This window comes from Hemitrygon akajei, chromosome 8 (assembly GCF_048418815.1).
Source record: "Hemitrygon akajei chromosome 8, sHemAka1.3, whole genome shotgun sequence".
In the NCBI taxonomy this organism is placed as follows: domain Eukaryota; kingdom Metazoa; phylum Chordata; class Chondrichthyes; order Myliobatiformes; family Dasyatidae; genus Hemitrygon; species Hemitrygon akajei.
The window spans coordinates 128,252,109-128,269,104 of NC_133131.1; the positions used below are offsets into that span (position 1 = coordinate 128,252,109).

A 16,996-nucleotide genomic window follows, 5' to 3' on the forward strand; every position below is an offset into this window, starting at 1 on the left:
CATTCCAGCATCTACAAACTATCCCATGTTTATATTTAATCTTTTTTAAACAGAGAAAACCAAAAATTTGTTATCTCTTAAAAAGAAAATCCAGCGCCATCTTAAATTTAAAATTAAAAAAGCTTTAAATTCAGTTATAAAACACTATAATATTCTATTATATAAAAACATACTAATATATTGAAAAGAAATTTAAAAAATAAGCAGTTATTAAGGTCTAAAATATATTACCTAGAGAAACCAAGCAGAGTATTTAATAACAGATCAACACAATTTTTGAAAAACAGCAAAAAAAGCAAGAAACATTAATAGCATATTTAACCCAACTAAATTTTCAAAAGTACCAACCAATAATATCATATAAATAATTGAGACCTCTGCTAAACAGTCATATTTGAACCATGAATCTTTTTTCCAAAAAAAACTGATGATATGCAATAATGAACAAGTCCCCTAATCTTCTTTTAATAGTCTCTCAATGAAACTGAATAGTCTCTCAATGAAATAAATCTTCATAAATCAGCCTTTATAAATCTTCTTTCCAAAATGCTAATGCAGATAACCAGTCTTCCAGACAGTTCAATCGACAGTTGTAGCAGGTATAGTTTGAACAAACTCCAGTGCAACTTTAGGATCAAAAAATATACGAGGAGGAGAATCAGGAGGAAAAACTTTAATTCTTGTTGTGTAATGCAAGGAAGGAAACAGTTTCTTATCATATGCCTGTTTCATTACCAGAGCAAATTTTGATCTTTGTTCCATTATCTCCTTCATATAATCTTCATAAAAAGAGCTCAGATTTCACAAATCTGAAAGCTTTCTGTTTTGTTGCCCGTCACATTATTTGATCTTTAATCTTAAAATGATGAAAACAAACCAAAACAGATCATGGTTTATTTAGATCTGGAGATCTCGAAGTAAACGATCTGTGTGCTCTTTCTATAGTAGGTGGCTGTGATAATATAATAGGAAATAAGGTATGAAAAAGCTTACCAAAGTAAGCAGTTAGATCTCCATTTTCGTCTCCTTCCTGCAGCCCAACAATTCATATATTCCTTCGGCGAGACCTAGTTTCCAGGTCTATAATCTTATTTCGATATCTTTCCAAACACGTTGTAGGTTCAAGCAATTTTTGCTTATTTATCTTCAGTTCCTCTTAGTGTGTAGTGGCCTGAGTTTCCAGATCTTTAAGTTTTCCCAGAAATGACATCATTTCATTACTATTCTCTTCCAGTTGGTCTTTAATTGAATTCAGTGTCCAAGCCATATTTCAGCCCACGATGCCACTTCATCAGATCTTTCCTTTTGCATATTTCCTTTTCCGTTGCCTTTATCACTGGTTTCAGACAAGTTCTTCCCACTCCTCAAAGATATATTGTTCCCCTTCAAGAATCAGCAACTAAAGATTTTAAATTTGAAGTTTAAACAAGGGGGAAAGGAACAAAACTAGAAGCAGCACAGAAACTGCTGTTACTCCTTTCACAGACAGGTGCAGTCTCCCTAAATTTCCTTGAAAAGTAAGCTGCAGGATGTTCAACATCATCATCATCTTTTTGTAACAGAACTGCTGCAGCAGCTTCGTCACTCGCGTCCACAGCTATAGAAAATGGCTTTGTAAAATCAGGTGCTCTGAGCACAGGTTGTTAACATAGAATAGCTTTCAGTCGATCAAACGCCTCTTGTCAAGGTTCAGTCCACACACACTTTTCACCCTTCTTTAGTAGATTAGCTAGGGGAAGGGCAATATCAGCAATTTTTTTTACAAAACTTACAGTAATATCCAACCATTCCTAAAAACCTTCTTCAAACATTCCTAAAAACCGGCTTTTAGAGAGGTACATGGAGCTTAGTAAAATAGAGGGCTATAGGTAAGCTTAGTAATTTCTAAGGTAGGGACGTGTTTGGCACAACTTTGTGGGCCGAAGGGCCGGTATTGTGCTGTAGGTTTTCTATGTTTCTATGGAACACACCAGTGCTCTTTTAACAGGTCAATCTTCGTAAGGAATTTAGCCTTTCCAACCTTTTCAATACAATCATCCACCCAACGGATAGGTTAAGTATCTGTCACTGCATTTATCTTCCTGTAATTGGTACAAAATTGGTACAAAAACTGCCGTCAGGTTTGGGCACGAGAACACAAAGGGAGGCCCATTCAGAAGTTGACAGCCTAATAATACCATTTTCCAGCATGTATTCAATCTTCTGTTCAGCCAATTTACTCTTTTCTAAATTCATCCCATAGGGGTGCTGCTTAATTGGGTCAGCTTGACCTACCTCCATATCATGCACAGCAGCGGTAGTTGTCTGGGTACATTGGGAAATAAATCCTCATACTCAAGTAGTAATCTTTTCAATTGTTTTTGCTGCTCCATCTCCAGATGGCTTAATTTGGTATCAATGTTTTCCAAAATAATGGAATTCCTGAGCCGCACTGAGACTATGTTTGGCTTCTTAAAGTCTTCTGACATGTCAATTACCCCTTCCTCAGGCTCTCCAGTTCCATGTGTTCTCACAACAATACTCACAGGTGACATTTCTGAGTCATAATAATGTTTCATAATATTGGCGTGTACTACTTGAGTGGGCTTTCTATGGTCGGGTGTTCTAATAATGTTGGCCTCTGTTAGTCTCAATAGACCATGGTTTTGCGACTTGTAATGTTTCCAGGGCACAAGCCTGGACAAGGTTGTATGAAAGACCGGCAGTTGCCAAAGCTTCAAGTTTCCCCTCTCCACACCACCAATGTTGTCCATATGACACAGGTTGACACCTCATTTATGGACACAAACCCATCTGATATGAAACAATCGAATCCCTCCTTAACTCATTCAAACCCCTCCGTCCTTAGTGGTACCTCAACAAACTGAAAACAGGCATTTGGGACTGCTTCCTTTTCCTTTTCCTTTCTCTTCTTCAGAATGGAACAATTAGTCATCATATGACCCAGTTTCTTACAATAATAACAAGTAAGACTGGAAGATTTCTCCCTCAAATGCTTCGCTTCATCCTTACTATTGTCACTAGACCCCAATTTAATTCCTCGCTTACCCTGTGGGTTATCCCCGTTACTCTTTTGGAAGCTCTTATTCGGGGTAAACTTAACCTTGTGGGTTAAAGCAAACTCATCTGCTAATCTAGCAGACTCCTGCAAAGTGGTAGCATTCTTTTCATCTAAATATGTCTTTATCTCATCAGGGACTCAACTTTTTGAATTCCTCAATCAAAACCAACTCTTTCAAGCTGATAAAATCATTATTTACATTTTTAGAGGTGCACCAGCGATCTCAATGTGGATTATCCACTTATGTGGATAAGCAAATTCCACAAAAGTCTGGTTTACCAATTTCCTCAAATTCCTAAACCTTTGTCTGTAAGCTTCTGGAACCAACTCATAAGCCTTGAGAACAGCCTCTCTCGCTAAGTCATAATCAGCTGCCTCTTCAAGTGATAGGGCTGAACAAGCTTGTTAGGCTTTACCCTTAAATACACTTTGTGACAAAACAGACCAGTCATCTTCTGAGCACTTTTGATTTTGAGCCACTTTTTCAAAATGCACAAAATATTTATCAACTTCTGTTTCCTCAAATGGAGGTATCAACAACTTCTTCAATGGCACTAAACCTATCACTAGGGTTTAACACGAGACCTCCTTGCTGCAATTTCTCTATCTTTTCCAGTTCAAACTGTCTTTTTTTATTGCCTCCTCAGCCCTGAGCTGTTTTAGTTGGAACTCATGCCGTTTTTGCCTGTCCACAGCCTCCATCTTGAATTTTTCTACCTGAAGCTGAAGCTCCGCCTCAGTAGATTTACTTTTAACAAACATTTCCAACACATCTCCCTCAAACACTGTCTTGCATACATAATACTCAGCTGTTGATGTCTGAATCTGAGCCTTCCTCATTTTAGCGTTCACCTTATGTTTTAACTTTTGAGCAATTTCCAACAGCCCAGCCGTCCTAGCATCATCCAGTGCTTCAGGGGTAGGCTTTGCCAGAAATCTATCAACCTCCATTGCTACCGATATTCTACTCAAAGAAATGAAAATGGATTTCCCTAATCAGATTGATCATTGATCAATCTGATTAATTAATCAATGAAATTTGTTAACTTAGCAGCAGTTCAATGCAATGCATAACACAGAAGAAGAAAAAAAAATAATAATAATAATAATACTAAATAAGTAAATCAATTACAGTAACTGTATATTGAATAGATTAAAGCTATGCAAAGAACATAAATAATATGTATTTAAAAAGTGAGGTAGCATCCAAGGGTTCAATGTCCATTTAGGAATTGGATGACAGAGGGGAAGAAGTTGTTCCTGAATCGCTGAGTGTGTGCCTTCAGGCTTCTGTACCTCCTACCTGATTGTAACAGTGAGAAAAGGGCATGTCCTGGGTGCTGGACGTCCTTAATAATGGATGCTGCCTTTCTGAGGCACCGCTCCTTGAAGATGTCCTGGGTACTTTGTAGGCTAGTACCCAAGATGGAGCTGACTAAATTTACAACCCTCTGCAGCTTCTTTCGGTCCTGTGCAGTAGCCCCCCTCCCTCCATACCAGACAGTGATACAGCCTGTCAGAATGCTCTCCACAGTATATCTATAGAATTTTTTCAGTGTATTTGTTAACATACCAAAACTCTTTAAACTCCTAATGAAGTATAGTCGCTGTCTTGCCTTCTTTATAACTGCATCGATATGTTGGAACCAGGTTAGGTCCTCAGAGATCTTGACACTCAGGAACTTGAAACTGCTCACTCTCTTCACTTCTGATTCCACTATGAGGATTAGTGTGTGTTCCTTAGTCTCACCCTTCCTGAAGTCCACAATCAGTTCCTTTGTCTCACTGACATTGAGTGCAAGGTTGTTGCTGTAGCGCCAATCCACTAGACAGCATATCTCACTCCTGCATGCCCTCTCATCTCCATCTGATATCCTACCAACAATGGTTGTATCATCAGCAGAAATATAGATGGCATTTGAGTTATGCCTAGCCTCCAAGTCATAGGTATAGGGGGAGTAGAGCAGTGGGCTAAGCACACACCCCTGAGGTGCGCTAGTGTTATTATCAGTAAGGAGTGTATGTTATCACCAATCCACACAGATCGTGGTCTTCTGGTTAGGAAGTCGAGGATCCAGTTGCAAAGGGATGTACAGAGACCCAGGTTCTGTAACTTCTTACTCAGGATTGTGGGAATGATGGTATTAAATGCTAAGCTATTGTCAGTGAACAGCGTCCTGACATTGGTGTTTGTGTTGTCCAGGTGGTCTGAGGCGGAGTGAAGAACCATTGAGATTGCATCTGCCATTGACCTTTTTTGCCGATAGGCAAATTACAGTGGGATGAGGTCCTTGCTGAGGCAGGAGTTCAGTCTAGTGATGACCAACCTCTCAAAGCATTTCATCACTGTCGATGTGAGTGCTACCGGGCAGTAGTCATTAAGATAGCTCACATTGTTCTTAGGCACTGGTGTAATTGTTGCCTTTTTGAAGCAAGTAGGAACTTCCATCCATAGCAGTGAAAGTTTGAAAATACCCTTGAATACTCCAGCTAGTTGGTTGGCACAAGTTTTCAGAGCCTTACCAGGTACTCAATTAGGACCTTCTGCCTTGCAAGGGTTCACCCTCTTTAAGGACAGTCTAACATGCACCTCTGAGACAGATATCACAGGGTCACCGGGTGCAGCAATGAACTTCATAGCTGTTGTTATATTCTCCCTTTCAAAGCGGGCATAGAAGCCGCTGAGTTCATCTGGTAGTGAGGCATCCATCCTCCTTTCCATCTAATCTGCCTTAGTCTTCTATGCCAGGATCAAGAGGCCCAGTGAGATACAGCACCTCAGCTTCCATCTGTGTATGTTGTAGCTTTCTGGGTTCTAGAGCAAGAAACAATCTGGTGGAGGAACTCAGCAGGTTGAGCAGCATTTGTGGGAGGAAGTGGTTTGTTTACATTTTGGGTGCCACTGGTTAATCTGATCTATCTCTACCTTACAATATTAAATTTATGCATTGTACTTTGTTTCTGTGTAATTCATCTCTCAATTTTATCCTTATGTAACCCTCTATCCAAACTTGGCTCATTAACTAACTTGGCTAACAGCCACGTGAGTCAGTGATGAGAGGGCTACTTTTCATAAGCAAAACATCTAGGGTGGTATGATTTGGGTTTAACGAAACAGGAAAGTAAGGATGTTCTGATTAAGGAACATTGATAGTAGTAGAAGCTGTGTAAATACTGTGCTAAACACAATCATCATTTGCCAGGAAATGAAAGATTAGTGAATGGCATAAAATAACAAAGCAAGTATATTTACCCAAATTTTTAATATTAGCAAACAGTTACAGAAAAAGAAAATAAATTTAAAAGGGCCCATTAGGGTTAAACCATTCCAATGTGCACATAAATGTTGCAGCTCAGTTTTGGAGTAGTTGGCTATTGCTTTACTTATGCGCTGAACCCACATTCTGTGTGAAGGACTCCTCCGACAGTTTGAATTCACCTCAAAGACAATCTCAAATGAACTGGCTAACTCAGGAGCATTGGCTCTTCCTCCTTTAAACCATTTGTCTGCACAATACACTTCTTCAAGTGGGATCCTCTGAGCATCTTCACTTGTGCTCTCTTCTGTACCCCCTCAGAAGAGACCCCAAACCAGACTACTGTCCTTCAGAAATCTGACCTGCCCAAATCTCTGGAATGACCCATAACAAATGCTCCTTATCTTTAACCAAAGGCAAAACAACAGTGTATGAATCTCACTAACAGGACACACTGCATTTGCAGAAAATTACTAAAATAAAAAAAAAGTACCTCACAGCATAGCAGTAGAAATCTTAACCAGGGTTGTACACTTACTTTCCTAAGTTATTGTGCGTTATGTGTACGACTGTGCTTTACACCCTGGTGTGTAGAAACATTGCCTCATTTGACAGTATACATGTATAGAGTTAAATGACAATAAATTTGTTTTGACTTGAAATTGCACATCAGGAACTGAGAATGAGGAGGGCAAGCTGGCCAGAATGGATGTGGTGAGAAAGGATTCTGGGATTCATTGTCTGAAGAGCAATGTCAAATGGTAGGCAAGTTTCCCATGCAGGGCAGGAGGGAAGGGTTAAGTTGGGAAGTATGGCATGTGAATGATAGACTGAGGCAGAGGGAGATGGAGAGAGAAAGAGGGGGGAAGGAGAAGGAGAGAAAGAGAGGGGAAATGAAAAACAGATAGAGCAAGACAGTGGGAGGGAAGAGTGAAGATTGAATGTGGTTACTGGAGAGAGATTTGCATAAACAGCTGACTCCCAGCATTGGATTCCAATAAATAGCTCTGAATGTAGCTTAAGAAGGTTGGCGTCATTCAATGTCTGTAGTGAGATGCTGAAGATGTTCTATAGGTCAGTTGTGGAGAGCGCCCTCTTCTTTGTGGTGGCGTGTTGGGGAGGAAGCATTAAGAAGAGGGACGCCTCATGTCTTAATAAGCTGGTAAGGAAGGCGGGCTCTGTCGTGGGCAAAGTACTGGAGAGTTTAACATCGGTAGCTGAGCGAAGGGCGCTGAGTAGGCTACGGTCAATTATGGATAACTCTGAACATCCTCTACATAGCACCATCCAGAGACAGAGAAGCAGTTTCAGCGACAGGTTACTATCGATGCAATGCTCCTCAGACAGGATGAAGAGGTCAATACTCCCCAATGCCATTAGGCTTTACAATTCTACCGCCAGGACTTAAGAACTTTTTAAAAGCTATTATTAATGCTTTTTGAGATAGTGATTTAGATGTATATCATATTTTTTACTGAGTTAAGTATTGTATGTAATTAGTTTTGCTACAACAAGTGCATGGGACATTGGAAAAAAGTTGAATTTCCCCATGGGGATGAATAAAGTATCTATCTATCTATCTATCTATCTATCTATCTATCTATCTATCTATCTATCTATCTATCTAATTTTCTAATTGAATAATGTTTATTTTGTTTCAGACAGATCCGTTTAAAGATCACAAACTTAAATATTGCTCAGTTATTGGAAATGCTGGAATTCTAATTAACAGCAGCTGTGGAGCTCAAATCAATGAGGCTGATTTTGTATTCAGGTAAGAAAAGAAGGAATTAAAAAAAATCTACTCCAAGGTATCTCAAAGGTTTCCACGGCCAAAGAAATATATTTAGCCATTCTCAATGTAGGAGCCACTTTGATAGCAATACACACCCACAAGCTATTTTTATAGATAGATACTTTATTCATCCCCATGGGGAAATTCAACATTTTTTTCCAATGTCCCATACACTTGTTGTAGCAAAAACTCATTACATACAATACTTAACTCAGTAATAATATGATATGCATCTAATCACTAACTCAGAAAGCATTAATAATAGCTCTAAAAAAAGTTCTTAAGTCCTGGCAGTTGAATTGTAAAGCCTAATGGCATTGGGGAGTATTGACCTCTTCATCCTGTCTGAGGAGCATTGCATCGACAGTAACCTGTCGCTGAAACTGCTTCTCTGTCTCTGGATGGTGCTATGTAGAGGATGTTCAGGGTTTTCCATAATTGACCGTAGCCTACTCAGCGCCCTTCGCTCAGCTACCGATGTTAAACTCTCCAGTACTTTGCCCACGACAGAGCCCGCCTTCCTTACCAGCTTATTAAGACGTGAGGCGTCCTTCTTCTTAATGCTTCCTCCCCAACACGCCACCACAAAGAAGAGGGCGCTCTCAACAACTGACCTATAGAACATCTTCAGCATCTCACTGCAGACATTGAATGACGCCAACCTTCTAAGGAAGTACAGTCGACTCTGTGCCTTCCTGCACAAGGCATCTGTGTTGGCAGTCCAGTCTAGCTTCTCGTCTAACTGTACTCCCAGATACTTGTAGGTCTTAACCTGCTCCACACATTCTCCATTAATGATCACTGGCTCCATATGAGGCCTAGATCTCCTAAAGTCCACCACCATCTCCTTGGTCTTGGTGACATTGAGACGCAGGTAGTTTGAGTTGCACCATATCACAAAGTCCTGTATCAGTTTCCTATACTCCTCCTCCTGTCCATTCCTGACACACCCCACTATGGCCGTGTCATCAGCGAACTTCTGCACATGGCAGGACTCCGAGTTATATTGGAAGTCTGATGTGTACAGGGTGAACAGGACCGGAGAGAGTACGGTTCCCTGTGGCGCTCCTGTGCTGCTGACCACCGTGTCAGACCTACAGTCTCCCAACCGCACATACTGAGGTCTATCTGTCAAGTAGTCCACTATCCAATCCACCATGTGAGAGTCTACTCCCATCTCCGTTAGTTTGTGCTTTAAGATCTTGGGCTGGATGGTGTTAAAGGCACTAGAGAAGTCAAGGAATGTAATCCTCACATTATGTGATAATTCCTTCATAATCTGGTTTGCCAGAGTCAGATTCATACATCTTGGAATCAGGCCCTTCAGCCCAAAGAGTCCATGATGACCTTCAAGCAACTATTTACACAAACCATATCTCATTCTCCCAAACTTTCCCCTACATTGTACCACTTGTGACTGCCAGAATCTGGATCAGAGATAAAGGGTCTCGATGAAGATTCTCCACCGGAAACATCAACTGTCCATTCCCCTGCACAGATGCTGCCTGACCCACTCAGTTTGACCAGCAATTTGTTTCTTCTTCATTTGGCTTGTTCATGGGATAAATTTTGACCTGGAATCTTCAGAAAAGATTGAACGAGATCACCTATATCTCTCCTCCTTGGTTCACCTATGTTACTGGGCATGGTGGTTGTTTAAAGAGTTGTTATTTTCACCTTAAAAAACACATAATAGTTTATTCAAAAGAATATATGTCTTGCTTGGTTCTGTACCAGATTTTTTGCATTCAAGTTTCCAGAAAAGGACTCAAATCCAAAACTTTCCAATCCAAATCATATCAATGCAGCCATTAAGAAGGCAAGACAGTGGCTATACTTCATTAGGAGCTTGAGGAGATTTGGTATGTCACCAAAAACACTCATAATTTCTATAGGTGTACTGCGGAGAGCATTCTAACTGGCTGCATCACCTTCTGGTGTGGGTGGGTTGATGGGAAGGTTGCTACTTCAAAGTAAGCTGCAGACAGTTGTAACATTATCAGCTCCGTCATGGGCACTAGCCTCCGTAGTATTCAGGTCATCTTCAAGGAGCAGTGGCTCATAAAGTGGCATCCATTATTAAGGACCTGCACAACTCAAGACATGCCCTCTTCTCATTGCTACCATCAGAAAAGAAATACAGAAGTCTTAAGGCACACACTCAACAATTCAGAAACAGCTTCTTCCCCTCTGCCATCTGATTTCTGAATGGACATTGAGCCCATGAATATTCCCTCACACCTTTCTTTATTTCCTATTTTTGCACTACTTATTTAATTTAACTATTTAATATATATTTACTATAATTTACAGATTACAGTTCAGTCTAGTTTTTGTACTGTGTCATGTAACACCATGGTCCTGAAAAACGTTGTCTCATTTTTACTATGTACTGTACCAGCAGTTATGGTCGAAATGACAATGAAAGTGACTTGACTTGACTTGACTTCTTTCCCTCTCTCTGTTGTCATGTATTGCTTTGGACTGTTGCCACAAAGTTAACAAATTTCACAACAAATGCCAAGGATATTAAACCTGGTTCTGATTCTGATTAATAAGGGTAAGAGACGAATCCCTCAGAAAATCTTAGTTGAGTAAAAAAGTTTCACATCAATGGATGAATGGTAATTATAGGTAGAGCCTCATTCCTAGACTTTAAAGTGGAAAAGACATTAGGTTTAAGTGATTTTCTAGAGCTGATCATTTCTGATAAACAGGTAGAAATTAATAAGCAGATGCCTTCTGACCAACCAAGCACTGAACAGAAAGCTTTTTGTAAAGTAATGAATCCTAGAGATTCATTGACCTAATGACAGATTAACGACATTCCTGCATCTCATTAGGTACAATTCTGGACTGATCCCATTTTCCATCGCTTAGCTTGTAGCATTCTGTGTCCTGTCATTGTGTTTTATTCCTTTAGGTAGTGCATTCCAGATTCCCACATCCTCTAGGTGAAAACATTCCCTTCTTAACTTCTTAACACTTACTTTAAACTTGTGCCCTCCAGTTTTACACATCTCTGCTCTGGGGAATTATTTGTGAATATATTCCATCTATGCTCCTCAATCATATCCTCTCATTCTCCTCCATCCCAAGGAAGATAAACCCAGCCTATATCCCGGTGATTCTCTTTACAAACTATGAATCTGTACTTCAATTTTACACTTTGTTAATTAGGTATTGATATACTTTGCAATAAGTATATATATTTGCAATATACAGTAAGTAATATTTTATAGACCAGAAACTGGTTCACAATATTGTAAATGTATTCCAAGCAGTGTAACAGCATAATTGCAGATATGAAGCTTTACAGTTTGTGTCACTGCCAAGGCCACAGATGCTTTACAAAGCAGTTATAATGATGCACACTCACCATGTGCAGAATGTACTGGTGATGGGCAAAATAATTTCCTAAACATACTGTAGGTCATAAGGAGATATATCTTTGGCAGGGAATATATCATTGAGGGAATAATCCTGTAATATTGAAAAAAATAAACAAGAACATCCAGGAATTTATATATTGCAGAATTATAGATCTGTAGGAAATTACACTACAAATTGTAAAGGACCACTTTTTAGGCTGATAAGTAGTAATATAGAAAACCTACAGCACAATACAGGCCCTTCGGCCCACAAAGTTGTGCCGAACATGTCCCTACTAGGCTTTCTAGGCTAATACTAGCCTAGAAATTACTAGGCTTACATATAGCTCTCTATTTTCCTAAGCTCCATGTACCTATCTAAAAGTCTCTTAAAAAACCCTATTGTATTCGCCTCCACCATGATTGCCGGCAGCCCATTCCACGCACTCATCACACTCTGAGTAAAAAACTTACCCCTGACATGTCCTCTGTACCTACTCCCCAGCACCTTAAATCTGTGTCCTCTTGCGGCAACCATTTCAGCCCTGGGAAAAAGCCTCTGACTACCCACACGATCAATGCCTCGCATCATCTTATACACTTCTGTAACATCACCTCTCATCCTCCGTCGCTCCAAGGACAAAAGACCGAGTTCACTCAACATATATCTCAAAAGGCATGCTCCCCAATCCAGGCAACATCCTTATAAATCTCCTCCGCACCCTTTCTATGGCTTCCACATCCCTCCTGTAGTGAGGCGACCAGATCTGAGCACAGTACTTCAAGTGGGGTTTGCCCAGGGTCCTGTATAGCTGCAACATTACCCCTTGGCTACTAAATTCAATTCCAGGATTCCAATACACCATACACCTTCTTAACCACAGAGTCAACCTGTGCAGCTGCTTTGAGCATCCTGTGGACTCGGACCCCAGGATCCCTCTGATCCTGCACACTGCCAAGAGTCAGTGACCATTAATACTATATTATGGCATTATATTTGATGTACCAAAATGAACCACTTCACACTTATCTGGGTGGAACTCCATCTGCCACTTCTCAGCCTAGTTTTGCATCCTAGCAATGTCCCACTGTAACCTCTGATAGCCCTCCACACTATCCCCAATACCTGCAACCTTTCTGTCATCAGTAAACTTACTAACCCATTCCTCCACATCCTCATCCAGGACATTTATAAAAATCACGAAGAGTAAGGGTCCCAGAACTGATCCCTGAGGCACTCCACTGGTGACTGACCTCCATGATCTGTCTACAACCACACTTTGCATTTTGTGGGCAAGCCAGTTCTGGATTCACAAAGCAATGTCCCCTTGGATCCCATGCCTCCTTACTTTCTCAATAAGCCTTGCATGAGGTACCTTATCAAATGCCTTGATGAAATCCATGTACACTACATCTACTGCTCTTCATCAATGTGTTTAGTCACATCCTCAAAAATTCAATCAGGCTCATAAGGCGCAACTTACTCTTGACAAAGCCATGCTGACTATTCCTAATCATACTATACCTCTCCAAATGTTCATAAGTCCTGCCTCTCAGTATCGTTTCCATCAACTTACCAATTACTGAGGTAAGACTCACTGGTCTATAATTTCCTGGGCCATCTCTACTCCCTTTCTTGAATAAAGAAACAACATCCGCAACCCTTCAATCCTTGAGAACCTCTCCCGTCCCCATTGACGATGCAAAGATCATCGCCAGAGGCTCAGCAATCTCCTCCCTCACCTCCCATAGTAGCCTGGGGTACCTCTCATCCAGTCCCGGTGAGTTATCCAACTTGATGCTTTCCAAAAGCTCCAGCAGATCCTCTTTCTTAATATCTACATGCTCAACCATTGCAGTCTGCTGCAAGTCATCACTACAATCACCAAGATCCTTTTCCATAGTGAATACTGAAGTGAATTATTCATTAAGTACCTCTGCTATTTCCTCCAGTTCCATACACACTTTCCCACTGTCACACTTGATAGGTCCTATTCTTTCACATCTTATCCTCTTGATCTTCACATACTAATAGAATGCCTTCGGGTTTTCCTTAATCTTGCCCACCAAGGCCTTCCCATGGCCCCTTCTGACTCTCCTGATTTCCTTCTTAAACTCCTTCCTATTAGCTTTATAATCACGATCTCTAACATTGCCTAGATCTCTAAACCTTTTTTAAGCTTTTCTTCTTGACTGGATATACTACAGCCTTTGTACACCATGGATCCTGTACCCTACCATAACTTCCCTGTCTCATTGGAATGTACCTATGCAGAACTCCACACAAATATCCCCTAAAGATTTGCCTCATTTCTTCCATACTTTTCCTTGAGAACATCTGTTTCCAATTTAAGCTTCCAGTTTCCTGCCTGTTAACTTTATAATTTCCCTTACTCTAATGAAATGCTCTTCTAACTTGTCTGTTCCAATCTCTCTCCAATGTTATTGTAAAGGAGATAGAATTATGATCACTATCCTCAAAATACTCTCCCTCTGAGAGATCTGACACATGACCGAGTTTATTTCCCAATACCAAATCAAGTACAGCCTCTCCTCTTGTAGGCTTATCTACATATTGTGTTAAGAAACCTTCCTGCACACACCTAACAAACTCCACCCCATCTAAGCCCCTTGCTCTAGGAAGATGCCAATCGATATTTGGGAAATTAAAATCTCCAATCATGACAACTCTGTTATTATTACACCTTTCCAGGATCAGTTTCCCTACCTGCTCCTCGATATCCCTGTTACTATTGGGCTGCCTATAAGAAACACCCAGGAAAGTTATTGACCCCTTCCTATTCCAAACCTTCACCCACCAAGACTCCGTAGACAACCACTCCATGGCGTTCACCTTTTCTGCAGCCGTGACACTATCTCTGATCAACAGTGCCATGCCCCACCCCTTTTGCCTTTCTTCCTGTCCTTTCTGAATCATCTAAAACCTGACACTTGAAGTAACCATTTCTGTCTCTGAGCCATCCAGGTCTCTGTACTGGCCACCACATCATAGCTACAAGTACTGAAACACGATCTAAGCTCATCCGGTTTGTTCATAACACTCCTTGCATTAAAATGGATACATCTCAGACCTTCAGTCTGAGTGTGTCCTTTCTCTATCACCTGCCTATCCTCCCTCTCGTACTGTCTACAAGCTTTCTCTATTTGTGTGCCAACCTCCTCTTCAGAAGTAATGCTATGTTTTGTGCATTTACTGCTTTTCATTAGTGTTTATCATCAAATGATTATGTTTTTATTGTGCTGTATTAAATGGAAAAAATATTTGTATAAATTTATTTGCAGATGCAATATTCCACCAATCAAGGATTATAAAGATGATGTGGGAACCAAAACAGACATGGTGACATTAAACCCAAGTATTCTTAGAATCAGGTGATTATGTATAAATATTTAAAATTAAACCAAAAGTAGATATGGAGACAAAGACGATGTTAAGAATATTGAATGAGAAAAAACAGGTTTAGGAAATAAGTATATGATGTATTTTTCAACAATGCATTTTCAGAAATCTTACCAATTTTCTTTCACCCTTTGCCAGCTAGGATTTTCCTCTTCATTTTTGAGTGCCGGAACTTCCATGCATTGCCTAATCTCCCCTCTGGTCCCGATTTAGTTGAGTTCTGCCTCATTCACAGGCTGCTTTACATCAGGTGACCCATCTTGAAGAAAAGGTCACCTGTGATAGGGTGAAACATGACCTGTTGCTACTGGGAATTGCTGCTATATTTAAAGCAGTCAAAAGATTCTCCAAGGAGACCTGAGAATTGGAAATTATTTGAATTTACTCTTCTCACCACCAAACGTTTCCTGAACTAATAATTTATTTGAGCAAAGGATCAACCTTAAAAGGGCTTGAGTGTATCGAGCTGCTTCATCAGTATCTATCATTACTTGCAGGTAATAAAAGCTGGTGTAACATGGCTGACCTCAGTCCAACAGATTGCAGCTCCAGTTTCTGCATTGCTGAGCTCTGTTTAAATCCAGCCTTTGATCAGCTTGAGAGAATCTGAAATCTTCACTGCAAATGAGGGAATTTATTATATAATGCAAGATCCTGGTTTAATTATTAAGTTCAAAGTACAAAGTATATGTACATTTTACATCCTGGAGATTTGTCTCTGAACAGGCAGCCGTGAAACATAAAATAACCCATTAAAAAGAATTAGCAAGTACTGGTGGGCATGTAAAGCACAAACTCTATTTGCATGGTGTCATGTATTGAAAAGGAAATTGAAATTGAAATGGTAAGGTTTGTTAATGTAGTTTGAGTCTAGTCAAGTACTTGTGAGGAAGAACACATGAGGGAGCATGGAATCGAGAGTGCGAAATAAAGACATATTCAGAACATGAAGAATTGAACCATGATGTATGCACTATCTAATTAAGTATTAAGATAGGTTGCAAATACTCAACAGTGGGGTCAAGGACACAGATGTTTAAAGTAAGTTTAATGTTAATTGATGAGAATGGAGAAATCTGGGTTCCAAAACTTCCAATGTTTTATGGAGCCAGCTACACTAGGTCTGAGATGGAAGTGGTGGCTCTCCTCATTTGAACTTTAAGCCAACAGTAAAACCCAGTCTCTATGAACCCCATTCAGTTTGAATTAGCAACAACATCTCTTTCATAATCTCCATCGGCAAAGGTGCACCACAAGGCTATTTGCTTAGCCCACTGCTCGACTTGCTTTACTCATGACTGTGTGGCAAAGCACAGCTCTAATGACATTTTTAAAAAAAAAATTTTAAACGTTTGCTAATGACACCACTGTTGCCCAGGCTGAATCAAAGGTGGTGATAAATGAGCATATAGGAGGGAGGTTGAAAATCTGGCTGAGTGGTGCCTCAACAACAACCTCTTATTCAATGTCAGCAAGACCAGGAGCTGACTATTGACTTCAGAAGGAGGAAACCAGAAGGTCCGTGAGCCAGTCCTCATCAGAGCATCAGAGATAGAAAGGGTCATCAGCAAATTTAAATTCATCGATGTTAACCAAATAACCATATAATAATTACAGCATGGAAACAGGCCATCTCAGCCCTTCTAGTCCATGCTGAACGCTTACTCTTACCTAGTCCCACTGTCCTGCACTCAGCCCATAACCCTTCATTCCTTTCCTGTCCATATGCCTATCCAATTTTTTTTTAAATGACAATATCGATCCTGCCTCTACCACTTCTACTGGAAGCTTGTTCCACACAGCTACCACTCTCTTAGTATCATCTGCATACTTACTAATCCAATTTACCATCCCATCATCCAGATCATTTATGTATATGACAAACAACATTGGACCCAGTACAGATCCCTGAGGCACACCACTAGTCACCAGCCTCCAACCTGACAAACAGTTATCCACCACTACTCTCTGGCATCTCCCATCCAGCCACTGTTGAATCCATTTTACTACTTCAATATTAATACCTAACAAGTGAACCTTCCTAACTAACCTTACGTGTGGAACCTTGTCAAAGGCCATATAGACAACATC

The 16,996-nt window shown here is 40.3% G+C and overlaps 1 protein-coding gene across 1 annotated transcript in view; it reads left to right on the top strand.

Annotated features, from left to right (window-relative positions):
- LOC140732250 (alpha-2,8-sialyltransferase 8F-like) overlaps positions 1–16,996 on the top strand; it is a 96,673-nt gene that overhangs the window by 60,110 nt on the left and 19,567 nt on the right. The window contains exons 5-6 of the mRNA XM_073054598.1: positions 7,980–8,092; positions 14,788–14,877. Of these exons, the coding sequence (XP_072910699.1) occupies positions 7,980–8,092; positions 14,788–14,877 (203 nt within the window). The remainder of the gene's footprint in view (positions 1–7,979; positions 8,093–14,787; positions 14,878–16,996) is intronic.